Source organism: Elgaria multicarinata, chromosome 8, assembly GCF_023053635.1.
Source record: "Elgaria multicarinata webbii isolate HBS135686 ecotype San Diego chromosome 8, rElgMul1.1.pri, whole genome shotgun sequence".
Lineage (NCBI taxonomy): Eukaryota > Metazoa > Chordata > Lepidosauria > Squamata > Anguidae > Elgaria > Elgaria multicarinata.
Window position 1 is genome coordinate 66,400,004 of NC_086178.1, and position 14,770 is coordinate 66,414,773.

A 14,770-nucleotide genomic window follows, 5' to 3' on the forward strand; every position below is an offset into this window, starting at 1 on the left:
GGCTGCCTATATGTTTCCGAGCCCAATTCAAGGTGCTGGTTTTAACCTATAAAGCCCTACATGGCTTGGGACCACAATACCTGATGGAACGCCTCTCCCGACATGAACCTACCCGTACACTGTGGTCAACATCTAAGGTCCTCCTCCGAGTGCCTACTCCGAGGGAAGCTCGGAGGATGGCAACAAGGGAGAGGGCCTTCTCAGTGGTTGCCCCCCGACTGTGGAATGATCTTCCCGATAAGGCTCGCCTGGCGCTAACGTTGTTATCTTTTCGGCGCCAGGTCAAGACCTTTCTCTTCTCCCAGGCATTTTAACAGCATTTAATAACGTTAAGTTTGTTTTAATGGACCCCAGAATTGTTGTTTTAAATGGATACTGTTGTTGTTTTTATACTGTTTTTATGTTTTTTAAAAATTTTGTATACTTTTAATGATTACTATTTTTAATTGTTGTAAACCGCCCAGAGAGCTTCGGCTGGGGGGCGGTATATAAATGTAATAAAATAAATAAATAAATAAATAAATAAAAGCAACTGGTGTATATAGGCTTTCTGTAGTTTCCCAGTTGAAATGTAACAGAAATCTATGGTTAATTAACTAAGAAATTCTGAACTGAACCACTGAGTTAGGCACTAAACCCACTGACTTCAGTGCATAAAATTGGCTGCTTCCTTTTTCTGTCTTTTCCCTATTTTCATTTTCTGACTCTTTGAACTAACATAGCTAGAGATGAGACGATCCTCAGCGTTCATCACCTTTGGAATCAATAAACACAATATGCAATGTATCAGGCAATGTAATGTATACAGAATGCAATATATTAGGCAAAGAGTGCTTTTAAACATATTCAATTTCTGGGAACATGACATCTAAAATAGATTACTTCTACTGAACACCGTTAGACACCAGCAACACTTCTTCACTCCTAGGAAGAAGATATCAGCATACAGAATTTGTGGCACTAAAGGTGCAATCCTATAGACTGCGCCTTTGCTGCTTGGAAGCCCCAAACTCAGAGGCTTCCGAGCTTCCTATGTTCTCTTGAGCTGAAGGAGAAGTGGCAGTGGAGCTCTTTGCCTCCCACCATCCAGTAAGAAATGAATTTAGATGCTTTTGGAATTTGCATGTAGTGCATTTGGGCTTCCTTTTCGAGAATGATATTGCAACTCCAATACTTTAATTATATAATTTTTATGTGTATGTATATAAATATAAAATCCAGCAGGCTATGCTATTGAGATCTCAGTTCATTTTGCAAGTCACTCCTAAGAATGCAGCTAAGATCTGGCATTATAATTTAATTCCATTCTTGGTAATGCCAGATGTTGGCCTATGACATCAAATCAGGCATATGTCAAATTTATTAGAAATGGCAGCTTGTCTGCTGTACTATCAAACTATAAATCCTGCTGTCATTCTTTTTATTTTTAAAAAATATTGTGAAAAAAATAATCAAAAATAGGTGTGCCATTGCTTGTAGTATTAAAAATAAGGAAAGAACCTGACCATTAAGATGTAGGACTGCAGTGTTTAGTGAACTGAACACTTAAATTATTCTATTAAAAACCTTCTACTTGAATAACAGGATGTTTACTCAGAAGAAAGTTCCATATGTGCCAATAGTGCTTACTCCCAGGATTGCAGCCTTAAATATAAGCAGCAATTTGTTTGTTTTTTAAAAATCAATTTTTCCAGTACAAGGATGAACAAAAACTGTGGGTAGCAGGCAGCATCTTAGAAGAGGCATTCTCTCCCCCATACCTACCTCCAAGATACCCCATACCTACCTCCAAGATACCTACCTCCAAGATATCATGTGTGTGCATCAACTAAAACAAGTACATTCTTTTCAGTAGTATTGTTTTATGCATGTGCAAACCATGCAGATTTAATCAATTGATCAGCTAAGGGGACAATGCTATGCATCCTGGCTGGGGAATACTAGGAGTTGTAGGCCTTTTCTGACTAAACCTACATATGATTGTGCCCTACAGTTAAATAAAATATCTATAACTGGGGACAGACGTAATTTTTAAGCATGATTACTACTGTTGGTATTGATGACCCTTGTTGATCTGCTATCTGGTGGGATGTATTGGCATGAGCTGTGCTATGGGGTGGACATCTGTGTCTCAGAAACATTGCTTTCCTCCCTAAGTAGGGATCCCTTTATTGACAAGGGTGCTTATTATGTGTGTTGGAGGCCCCATCCCTTTTAGTGAAACACTGAGTTGGGTTGCCCATGCAGAGAACAGATTAGAGACCCCTTTTCCAAAACATTTGGACGTTGTGGGGGGATGGACAGTTGGCTATAAGGGTTAGCTCTTTACTACTCTCCTCTATCTTTCTTTCAGATTTTTTTTATTTTATATGCATTGATTCCGCAACTTATATTCTGACAGAGCGGTAAATCAGTGTCCTGTTTTTTGTCACTCAAGTTATGGCCCAGAATTCCCCCCCCCGACCAATAAGAACAGAAGGGCAGCCACTTTTTGCCCTTGATAAAAGCTTTGTATTTTTTTAATAGCTGTGTGATGGGCAGGTATTCAATAGATATAACTTTACCGGGCTTGGAGATCCAGTGATTGAAATACCTACAGCTGTTGAACTTCGCCTACCATGCTGTTGGTAAAGGCTTGGAAACTAGTTTAGGGAAGATGATGGGGGTGGGTGGGTGGGAGGAAGAGTCCTAAAGAGCTGACAGTCTTTTGAAGGTGATGTTGTGAGAGAAGGTCAGGGTCAAGGAAGCCTGCAACGCTGCTGCAGTTCTTCAGATGAATGATTGCTTGCATTAGAAATGCAAGCTGCATCCTGATACCTTTTATGAGTCCTGGATTCACCTTGAAAGGTTATGAGAACGAAATAAAAGCCAAGAGCAGAAATGTATCCGTCAAGGGTCAGTTTCTAATATCACCTATTTGGTGCGCCATCTTTTAAAATGTGCAGTCTGTAAAAAAATGCAGAACAAGCTCTTCATCCCCTACAGCTGTCTTCCTTTCTAGGAAGCTGTGTGTGTGTGTGTGTGTGTGTGTGTGTGTGTGTGTGTCTACTTTGATGTAGTCATAAGGTGGTTTATTTTAACAGTAACAATAGTAATCCAGCAGCAAAACTAAAGAAATCTGGCTCACAAAATGGTATCCTTTGGCTTTAATTTCTTCCGTGTTACTTAAAGATCAAGGGAAACGTGCAGTTAAAAGCTTATTTTAACTGTATTTTTGGGTGACTTTTTACCCTAGAGTAGCTGAGCCACTTAAGGGAAGATCAGAATACTACTGGGTTGTATCTAATTGATGTCACTACACTGACAGAATCCTTTTTGATCCATTGAAGGCTGCTGTCAGTAGAACAGGGAGGGACGTGGTTTTTGACACCCTGCTGCACCCACCTGCACCCCTCAGATCTGCTCCTGGGGGCTGGGAGGCTCCACAGAACAGCATGAGAGGCAGTGCAGGGCATTGCAGGGGGACATGGAAATTGCTGACTATCACCTCCCTCCCCATTCCATTGAAAGAAGCCTCTGCTGGATCAGAGAGCATTCCGTCAGCAGGGCAGCACCAGTTGGTTAGAATCCATTGATCCCATTTCCACATGTCAGGGTTCCACATTTGAGCAGCTGTGCTTGAAAATAGTTGTCCACATGGATAGCCTTCATTGAGTGGAAAGCCTACATTCTGAAGCAATGTACTTCTGGAAGCTGCTGGTATGGAGACTTGGCATGGTCAGGGAGAACTGTTCTGCAAGCCAGTCCAAGTATTTTGGTATAGCTGTATCCACACCCACACCCCTACCCCTCTGCTGCCAAGTTTCTATAATTCTGCACACGTGTGGATAGACAGGATGTAACCCTCTTTCCGCCCCGCTCCTGCAAAGAACAATTGTAATATATTGTACGTTACAAGGCCATTTAAGTAATAGAAAATGAGGTCATATAAGTACGCCGATATTTTTTTTTTAGGATTCCATATCAATGTCTTCCATATCAATGTCTTATTGAGACAGATATCCCTTCAAGTACACTTGTGAGAGCATCTGAAGCAAACTGTAGAGTTAGCTTAAGGGGAGTCTAAAATATATCTATGCCCCAGGAGTCATAAAATACAGATTGGCTAGGGCTGCTTGATTTGACTGCTTCATTTTATTCTGTTGAATGAACTTGAAAAAGGCCCAGTCTAGAGGCTGTGCTTAGAGCCCTCAGTAGGCATAGAGCTGCTGTTGCTGGCTATAACAGAAAAAGCGCCACTGACATTCACTTTGGTCTTCCATTGACTGCAGCTGGGAAGTTCCCCCTACACACGTGTGCCTGCTTCCCAAGATCAGGGGCAAAGGCTCCATTGTAGGATATATTTTTTGTTCTGTGGCACACCTATGTTTGGAAGCATTAAGTGAATTAACTTGTAGGTTTTCCTACAGGCAAAAAATTGCAAAATATCTTGAGACTGTTCCTTATTTCTTTTCCTTAGCTTGCGCCATCCCTTCCATTGCAAGAAGACTTTGTTTACCACTGGAAGGCAATTACCCATTACTACATAGAGACGTCAGGTAAGAGAAAGTTCTTTGCATCTTCGTCATTGAAGTATGGAGAAGAGAATACTTCGTTGTCACTTAAAAGTGATGATGTGGGACAAGGACATAATAAAATTAAGGGGGATATAGTTGGTAGGCCTCGCTTGTTACACTTCACAATTATTTTCAAAACACATTCAGTTATGCTAACACAGAGATCTGATGTCTTTAGATGTTGCAATTTGATCCTATGACCTTGTTCCTCTTTGTGTTCCAATGACAGTTATTTGTAGACAGTTGCATAAGAGGGAATAGCAAACCTGCCCCTTGGATTATTTATATGCTTGCAACATGGCAGTAAAAATTGTTTCTAGATTTATCATATAAAATTACATCACCTTTGCTTTCAGGGTCCTGGAACTAATAAATACTATATAAACTTGTTATATGAATTTACACCAATATAAGATCAAAAATTTATTTATTTCCCCCCATAAATTAAATATGTTTTCTAGTGAGATTTAACAGAGGAAAATGCTTGTACAAAATGTAAATAACATGTAGAGAGTGTGTAAGCAGCAGTGCTGGCTCCAGGTTTTTGAGTGCCCTTGGCCAAAGCCTCCTCCATGGGCCCCCTCCCTCGGCGAATCTACGTTCTCACCGCCATTGTCACCAGCTGCTAATGCTCCTCCACCTCTTTCCTGCCGTTGCTTGTTTCACAGGCTCTGAGACAGGGAGCAGGTGTGAAGTGGCTTCTCTTTCTCACCACTGCCATTGTCTGGGTCAGAGTGAGAGACAGGTGAACAAGCAGTTTGCAATGGTAAAGAGGAGAAAGGCCAGGGGTCTCATCAGTGGGGCCCTGCTGGGGTGTGGGCCCTGCCCAACCATGCCCACTTTGACATTGGCCCTGGTGTGCAGCTGAGATTATTGTTGAACATGTGGTGCCAGCAATGTAATTAAAAAAGCTCAGTCACCTTGTTTCTATCCCTTTTGGAAAGTTATGGTCCTAGATAGTTATTTAAAATATATCGTAGACACTCCACACCATCAAAGTCATCCCTACTCATTTTGATATGAAGGGCAGCTCCACACAGGCACACGTATTTGATAGCAGAAGTAACAAATACAGTTTTATATTTTTCTGTTTCTCCTTTTACATGAAAAATATGCTTTAAAACAAAAACAAATTCAATGGCTTTGAGTGTAATGGCAAGGATACTTTTAACTGAGACAAGAGACTGTATTTTTGTTGGCAACTCTTTCTGTAGATGACAAAGCTCCAGTGACCGATACCAATATTCCATCCCACCTGGAGCAGATGTTGGATATTTTAGTTCAGGAAGAGAATGAGAGGGAATCTGGGGAAACAGGGCCTTGCATGGAATATTTGCTACATCACAAGATCTTGGAGACTTTGTACACCCTGGGCAAAGCTGATGTAAGTATTTCAAGTTGTGCTACAGAAAGCTCAGATTCTGTGATTGGATATAAAGGTACATGCTTAATTTGGGTATTCTCTTTCAGTATCTGGAGTTTTGAGTTCTCATATTTTTCTAATCCTACTGATAATGAAATATTGTTGTGTTGGTATTGTTAAATATTGATGAAGAATTGCTGAACATTTTCCAAAGACATCACACTCTTCTACAACTCTCTTGGAAGAATCAATAAATCCAATAGGATCCAACAGACATGAGCCTGAAATTTAGTTGAAAGTGTACTAAGGATTGAAAGAACCTTATACAACTTGCACACAGGACCTTTTGTGCTTCCCCATCTTGGTACACCGCACCCTGCCCACAACACCACTTGAAGAGATGTGGGAGGCTGATGCCAGGAGTAAAATTTGTCTATGAATGTCCATGTGATAGCTCTTTGTTATTAATTAATTAATTAATATATGTTTTACCTTTTTTTCTACTTCCACAATATCATGCCAGCATATCATACGAATAAAACTTGATATGCTTTGAATAATTACAAATGTCAATAAGCCAATATTGTAAACCACCCAGAGAGCTTTGGCTATGGGGCAGTATATAAATTTAATAAATAAATAAATACATAAACAATATCAGTACAAATCTCAGTACTAAGGCAGCCCTATAAAACAATATATGCAGAAGCGGGGACCTCTCTGGATCTCAGTCCATGTCATTTGAAATGCTGATATGTCCTATACTGGAGGTGCAGAATCTCTTTCAGCACAGGGCCCATATTCCATTTCAGAGAAGCTGGGGGGGGGCACATTCCATTGGTGGGAGGGAGCCAAAGGCAAAACGGGTGATGCCGAAATACCAGCATATTATAGTTTAAAGCTCTTGCTGCCGGTACCTACGAGGGGCATTCCAAGCTTTTAGAATGGAGGAAAAAAGTGCACAAAATCTGGGAAATTACCAAACGATCAGTGGTTGGGGGAAAGGGTCATGGTCTTCTGGGGGGCTGCATTGGGACCCCCAGGCTGAGGTTCTGCACCTCTGACCTATATCATGTACATTGCAAAGAACTCCTCTGAATTGATTTGGATCTATATGGCAGCTTTGTACCAAATCTCTTTGTTATAGAAGTAACCAGTTATTGTAACTGACTAATGTTTCAATGCTTCCTTGTGCTTTTGTTTATTAGTCTCCACATTGTTTTTACTTCATGTATGTTGTATCTCTGTTTTCTAGTGTCCTCCTGGCATGAAACAGCAGGTTTTATCATTTTATACAAAACTTCTGGGAAGAATACAACAGCCTCTTCTCCCACACATAAATGTACACAGGCCTGTACAGGTACTGAATTTGTTTTCAAGGGATACGTTTTTATTGATTCTTTTTTAATATTGGGTATAATGTTTTTGGTTTTGCTGATTTTAGAACTTTGACAGCAAAATTCTAGAATATCACCAGGATTTCTATTGGGGTTTTATTTTCTATAGCTGCTTGATGATGATGATGATGATGATGATGATGATGATGATTCCTTTGACAGAAATTAATCAGACTTTGTGGTGAAGTCTTGGCAACGCCCACAGAAAACGAAGAAATCCAGTTTCTCTGCACAGTGTGTGCAAAGCTGAAACAAGATCCATACTTGGTTAACTTCTTCCTTGAGGTGGGTAGATATTATAACTTGGTAATTGGATTTTTATTACTGAAAAGGCATCCTAAGAAGGATATAGCAAATTTTGTTCTTTTATAAACTTCATTTCACCCCAAGGTATGCAGGTACTTTTTCTAGGTACATCAGAACACCACAATAGATCTTAACGCTGTTTGTGTACTGCTCCTGAACAAAATAGCTCAAGGATAGTGTTTGTATTTTTGATTTCCTTTTGATTTAACTCTTTTTCCCCCCAGTGAGAACCAAAGGGGAGTTGAACTGCTTTAAGGGCCAATTAATCACAGAACCATTTTTTTCACTTTTATAATATGTACCTTAGATTGTACACCCTCCACATAGAAACATGAACAGTGTTCTGTACACAATCCAACACACTGTTCATATTAAATAAATGCAAAATAGTAATTATAAGATCCAAGCCTCTCTCTCTGCAATTTTAGGGTTGCTTTTCCTCATTATAACATTACTGGAGGGCATGTATATCAGTAGGGAGAAGAGCAGCGTACCTCCACCCATGTCATTGCAGTGGATGTTGATGGAGGCCTTGGAGGTTGTTAACAGCCAGGGTACCAATTCCACCATCTAGAAGTGCTAGCTACATCATTAGCGTACGTGATTGGTGGGTGGGTCATCATGGGCCATAGCCCTGGAGAACCTTTTGAAGCTCCCCTGTCCAGCAATAATAGAGAGAAGTCAGAAGATCTCCTGAGTTTCAAGCAACCCCTGGCTGTAACCACTCTCTATGCTTGTTTACCACGAGAGCCCCTTGAAAATATGTCTGAAACACCAGTGCTGGCCATGTTGGTGCCTAGAAAACTAGATACCCCATATTCGTTAGACGGAATGTATCAAACTAAGCGTATGTCATTTGAGATTGGCTTTCTGGAGCTTCACTGCAAAACCCCAGTCAACCTCTGTGATAGTCAGCATGAGTGTCTGGTATACGTCGTCAGTAACTGGAAAGGGAACAGAATTCTGGGTCATTGTCCTGTGCTCTTTTTACAATTCCCCCATAACATTCTGCACAGAGCTTTTTCTTTTCAGTTTTACTTTCTTTCTAAATAATTTTCAGTGAAAGTAACAGTGAGGAGTAGAAAATGTTTGCAGTGACATAGGAATCCAGGCTCTGAGGATTTGTTTGCCACCAAAATGTCAGTGGCCAGATGCTGCACTTAACATTCTGCATCTTCCTGGGATATATAGTTTAAATATGGAGCTGTATCGTTCACAGTCCTGTCTAGCAATATACAGTATCTTTTTGAGAGAAAGCCAAGTTTCTGTCAGTCCTTGTCATCTTGGAGACCACAGAAATTACAGCTGAGCGTAGGAGTGGAAAAACAATATGTTGGAAGGAAGTATATGAAGTCCTGGCTTATATAAAGCTATTCTACAGAGGTCTCCTGCTCATAGACTGATCACTGGCATATACAATTAGTTTACATGCTGCAGTAGGGAGAGGGTGGGCCTCTCATGGCAGCTTTAGCGGTGCCATTGCACAGCCTCCAGGCAGCTTCCCAGTTCCCCTTCAGAGCAAAATTTTATCCTCCTTTTGCCTGCGTGAGAATGTTTTTGTTTTTGTTTTTCTCACTCTTCAGAAGGATCTGAAGAACACAACCAGAACTCAGTGAGGCACTTTCAGTAAAACATTCCAATTTTGCACACACAATCAGTCAATAAAAGTCATGGCAAGTAGCGTCTTCACATTTTTCATCGATTTGAAACATTGTATTGGAAGCAGGCCTTTGGAAAAGAATTATACAGGGTGAATGGCATTTGCTGCCGTATTAGAGTCCTCACCTGAATGGTACTTTGAATGAGTTTTCTATAGAAACTTTTCTATAGTGATTGTTATAATCTGTGTAAGGAAGTCTTTACCAGTCAACCCCAATTCTTCAATTACATTAAGTTAAACAAATTACGTGTGTTTGCATACATTTGTGTTTGCACATATTCTTTTACCAAGATTAAAGTCTAAAAAACTTGATTTTTTAACTTTGAAGCAAGGAAAGGATAGCATAAAACTTGACTAGGTGTAAGAATGTAAGAGCACTGTTGGATCAGACCAAAGGCCTGTCTTGTCCAGCATTCCCACAGTGGCTAAATTGCTTCCAATGGAAAGCCCACAGAATCTGTCAGGATCAGAGAAGCAAGGAATAGTAGACATGGGTGAAGGCTTATAAAGTTATAGTCCTATGCACACATACCTAGAAGTAAGTCCCATTGAACTCAATGGGGCATACTTCTGAGATGTTTTATTATTGCCTTTTGATGTCTGGAAACAGCTTCCAGCCTCCTGGTAGCTTCTGAGCCTTTGCCAAAGATTCCTTGTATAATTTCAAGTTCTGTCTCCATAACCAGGGCTAGAAACTTTTTTTTAAAAGGCAGTTGCAGTTATTGGATGCTCACATATATCTCAGCAGATTCTTTGCTTTTGTGATGATACTACAGAAGCATGGAATATAGGCAACACTGCTGTATTTCTCTTATTATTTTCTCTTATAAACTAAGTAAACGTATTCATTCAATCATTCAAAGCATTTCCATCTCACTCTTGAGTTAAAAGACCCCCAGAGCAGCTTACAAGAACCAGCTATTAGACCCTTGGGCTCACAATCTAAAAAGACAGGAGACCCAAGGAAAGGAATTGGGAGGAAGTTGGGGAGGAAGGATGAGAGTGATCCATGTTCCAGTTGCCCAGATGGATGGGAACACATCAGTTGAACGCAGGGTTTGCACTGTATCTGTTGTCCTTTTGGTCTGGGCTGGTCTGTTGCTCTTTTCTTTCTTCTCTTCTGCAGTTTCTCTTCTTTTGAGTTCAAGCCCAATCTTGTTTCTTATCCCATCCTCTCAGATCAAGGTATGACCTCAGACACCCTTTTGGTGGCAGTTGGGGGAAGGAGGAGCTACCCCTGGGAGCTAGCTGTGTTGGCTTCCTCTCCCATTCCCTCAGGGCAAGATCTTTATGCTGCTTATTTTATGTGTTGTTGTCTTGAATACAGTTTGAAGTGAAAATATACAATCCATGCATCCCCCAAAAGGTCATAGGGTTAGCTTTGCTTGGATTTTATAAAAATTTATTCCAGTGAAAGGTTTGATTTTTTAAAATTTATTTTTTATCTGAACCCAAAGCGATGCTTTCCACGTATCACTTGCCGCTGACCTGAATTGGGTTTCTTTTCTTTCTGTTAAGTTCAGCAAAACTGTTGCTTGATCTTGCTCTCCTCAGTGGTCTGGTAGTGAAGTCCTTTGGTGGTGGTGATCAGAAAACATAGAACCTATTTCATTAAACTTTCCTATTAGGTGATTCAAGACCCTGTCCTACACACTTCCAGGAGGCAGGTGAGCAGGTGGGCTTCAGAACTGCATGAGCAGAAAAGTGAACCTTACTTGTCTTCTTGAGTTTGATGCATAAATGGTCTTGTTGTTGCAACCCACTAACCCTGTAATATGGGGAGCAGATTCCAGTCAGCCACTGTACTGGTGTGATCTATATTCTTCACTAACTCAGGGGAAAACAGACAGCTTGGAACTGGGCAAACTTCAGTGCATCCACTACTGCTACCTCCACTCTGCAGTTTTAAGGCCCACTTTAAAAGAGACACTGGCCTTCTAAAAACTTCCTGGTACGATTGCATGCAACAGTGTCATGTTTAAATTGGGTCCTCAGCTGTACCTTTGTTTTATTCGTACACCAGGAATCCATGACCCAAGTGCATATTGGCACACTAATGCTGTACGCATCGGAGCTGGCACAATTTAAACCTTATGCCAGCTGCGTATTACGCCACAGCGATACATTGCTTTTACATAGTCAGTTTCACTTTTAAATTGGCTCTAATACCCAGCCCAGGAAGGAACTAAATCTAATCCATTTGGAAACTCATCAGGTATTTTTGTAGTTGCAGGGATTCTTCTACACACTATTACTTATCTCATCTTTCCCTTCCCCGATTGGGAATCACCCTATATTAGATATACCCTATTTCTTCGATTCTAAGATGCACTTTTTTCCCATATAAACATCTCTAAAAATGGGATGTGTCTTAGAATTGCAGGTGTGTCTTAGGGTTTTTTTTTCTGTTGGTGGTACTGAAATTAGTGTGCGTCTTACAATCGATGGCGTCTTACAATCGAAGAAATACGGTATTTTATTTTTATATAATAGCTATGAGTTCATTGTCTGTGACGCATGGAGAGTGTTGCATGTTCTTCTAGCATCTGCCAGGAAGAAAAGCTAAGTCTGACTATAAAATATTGTTCAAGGATAGGATTGTACACTTGGAGGGGGCCATTGAGTCCAACCCTCTGCTCAGGACAGGAATCCCGTTTAAAGCATCCCAATAGAAAGGTGCACATTTGGTGTTTATGCAAGCTGTTTTTAACAGAGGAGTGTTTTCCTACTGATTATAAAAAGGGTATGGCATGAGAGCCATTAACTTTATAATGACATAGTTTTTTCTACTATGATGAATATCAATGTTTTTGAAGCTGTGCTTGTTGGCAAACGTGAAGGCCTTCCTACAAATCTGAAGCAGATTTATATGCAGGAGTATACTTGAAAAAGGTGAAACGAGAAACTCGCAGCCTCTGGTAAAGGTTTCATGATCTTGTTATAGTCACAGGCACAGATTTCCTGAAAGTAACTCCTGGTTCTCAGAATATCTTTTGTTTTTCTTAGAGGTTTGTAGCTTAGAAATATGATTAGATTGGAATCTGAAGCTGTATTTCCAGAACCAGAGAGATAAGGTGGATTGGGGTCTTGACCTTAAAATCACATTTTCTGTTGAATGTGTTGGTGTCGAAAGGTTGCCTGCATAGAGTAAATGTGACAGGTCTACTGAAGATTGAACAAATCAAATGATATCCATTTAGTTTGGTGGCTCAATAGAATAAGGAAAGGCTGTTTCTTTGCACACCTATTGAACTGACTGATACAAAGACTGGTTTAAAAGACAGAAGTTGAAGAAGGGCTTCAGCCTGTGGGTTATTTATTATCTTTTCTGTACAGACTGTAATTGCTGTTAATTCTGTCCACATGAGGTACTTCAACTTTCCCTTTGCTTATCAGATCAGGAACAGCCAAAGCTAAACGCTTATGTAGAATTATGTGATCTAGTCTTGGCTCCATTGCACTTGTATGCTTGCTTTCACATGGAAGAATAGTATGTGTATAGTTGCCACACCTGATTTTAAAACTCGTGGAAGATTTGTGCAGTACAAAGTATTCACATGCCTGTTCAACTTTTTAACATGGCAACTCCTTCTAACCTTATGGGGCAGCTGCATCTAACTTTATTGATGAGAAGTGTTTTAGTTGGAAAGCAAGGAACAGAAGAAGTAAACTACTAGGGTTAACACATTTTATAATGAGTTTTAATAATACAACTATATAATGTACACATTTCAAATAATCACAAGATAATAATTGAAGAGATCCAGCACAAAATATATGGATGACTGCTTGTTGGATGTAGACTTTTGGTGTCTATAAAAAACATAGAAGGACAATAAAAACTTTGAGCTTCTCAATGCTGGCTGAAGTGAATTACTTCTCAGATACAATTTCTTACTGATTCAAAGATACATTCTGTGATTAAAAGTTTTCAAACCCTCAGAGCCATAACAAAGAGCTTCCTCATGGGACAGTCTTCTCATATTGAAATGTATACATTTCAGTGTTTGAAAAGTTGAGAGAGTCTGCAATCAGCTTCTTCAACACACCAGTTGACTGTTTCTGTTTCTTGGTTCATTCTGAATAGGCTTTGCGTTTCTGCCTGTTTTAGTTAGGAAGCATTCATTTTGCTATATTTCTGATTGAGAGCAAATACCATTTTTATCTTTGTAATTCTCTGTCTGGATCGAACGCTTTTCAGAACAAGCTAAAAGGGCTGGCTTCAAAAGGTGCGGCAAGCCTAATTGCAGAAGACGTGCTAAAAGGCCAAGATTCTCTGGCGACAGATACAGGACAGTCTGTTCAGCCTGGAGAAACATCAAGCGGAGCAGAGCAAGCAGAGAGAGCGAACGACCTTCCTCAGCAGGCAGATGACCTGTCCAGAAGTCTAGATGAATTAAGCATCCCTTCACCTCCTGAGGCGTTGGCTGTTCGTCCACATGGGGACTATAATTTGGTGAACTCTCTGCTCAATCTCACCAAAAGTCCAGTGAGTGACTCTGTCAAATGTGGCAAAATTAATGTTTTGTTTTTTAAAATATGTCATTACATAGAGCAGGGGAGGAGATCTGAAGGGTTTTTTATTGATTGCTCAGTAATAATGGGAAAAAGCATTCATTGGGGTGGGCACTAGAGGCCTCTAAACACATAATAAGCTATAAACACATTATAAGCGTATTTTGGATAACATTGGTATAAATGTGGTGGTTGTGTTTTTCTTCGCTTTTAACACATATATCATCACTGTTGCTTTGTGTGAAAATATTCTGTTTTGGGAAAACACTTCCTCACCTGGAATGTCTTCCTCACATTGAATGTCTCCTGCCCTCCCAAGTTCAGTTAAATATTCCATTCAGGTAGGTTGTTGAGAACATTGGGCTGGTTTTCACCATCAAAATAAGCCACTGGGGCTTATTTAAATCCCAGTGCATGGGATACGATTTCCATAATTAACATCTGGTTGCTTGTCATGTTGTCTTAACCCAGGAGGCATGGCTTGTTGTAGGTGGCTTTTTTTGATCGTGCGAACCAGGTCAAAGCATTGCTGATTCCAGGTGTACAGAAACATTTTAATCTGATTGAAATTGTGAGCTGACATTTCAGAGAAGCTGATGTGTGAAAGCTTGGTTAATTTTGGTAAACGGTTGTCATTTATCCTCTTTACTGTATGACGGCTGCAAATTAATTTGTAACCAAAGCCCACAGGCAGCTTACAATTTTCTCAGGGACATGGTGTAAGTTGCTTACTCTTGCTCTAAAGAGTAACTACTAAAATAAAGGACACATATTGGCTGTGTTTGCATGTCAGGCTAAAGTGCATGAGCATTCATTTCAATTTTTCATTTATTATATTTCTATACAGCCTAATAGCCAAAGCTCTCTGGGCAGTATGCAAAGATTAAAACCTTAAAAATATAATATTGTAACATAATGTAAAATCCATTTACGTACAAATGTATATAAAAACAATTTCAACAATCAACAATAA

The 14,770-nt window shown here is 40.0% G+C and overlaps 1 protein-coding gene across 2 annotated transcripts in view; it reads left to right on the forward strand.

The window, feature by feature from the left end:
* Window positions 1-14,770, forward strand: part of FHIP2A (FHF complex subunit HOOK interacting protein 2A) — a 38,347-nt gene that overhangs the window by 5,037 nt on the left and 18,540 nt on the right. Inside the window, exons 2-7 of one of the 2 annotated variants that reach the window (XM_063132698.1) lie at window positions 4,460-4,538; window positions 5,771-5,940; window positions 7,175-7,279; window positions 7,479-7,601; window positions 10,911-10,949; window positions 13,484-13,771. In XM_063132698.1, coding sequence (XP_062988768.1) covers window positions 4,460-4,538; window positions 5,771-5,940; window positions 7,175-7,279; window positions 7,479-7,601; window positions 10,911-10,949; window positions 13,484-13,771 — 804 coding nt within the window. The remainder of the gene's footprint in view (window positions 1-4,459; window positions 4,539-5,770; window positions 5,941-7,174; window positions 7,280-7,478; window positions 7,602-10,910; window positions 10,950-13,483; window positions 13,772-14,770) is intronic. The other variant, XM_063132697.1, reaches the window with a different exon arrangement.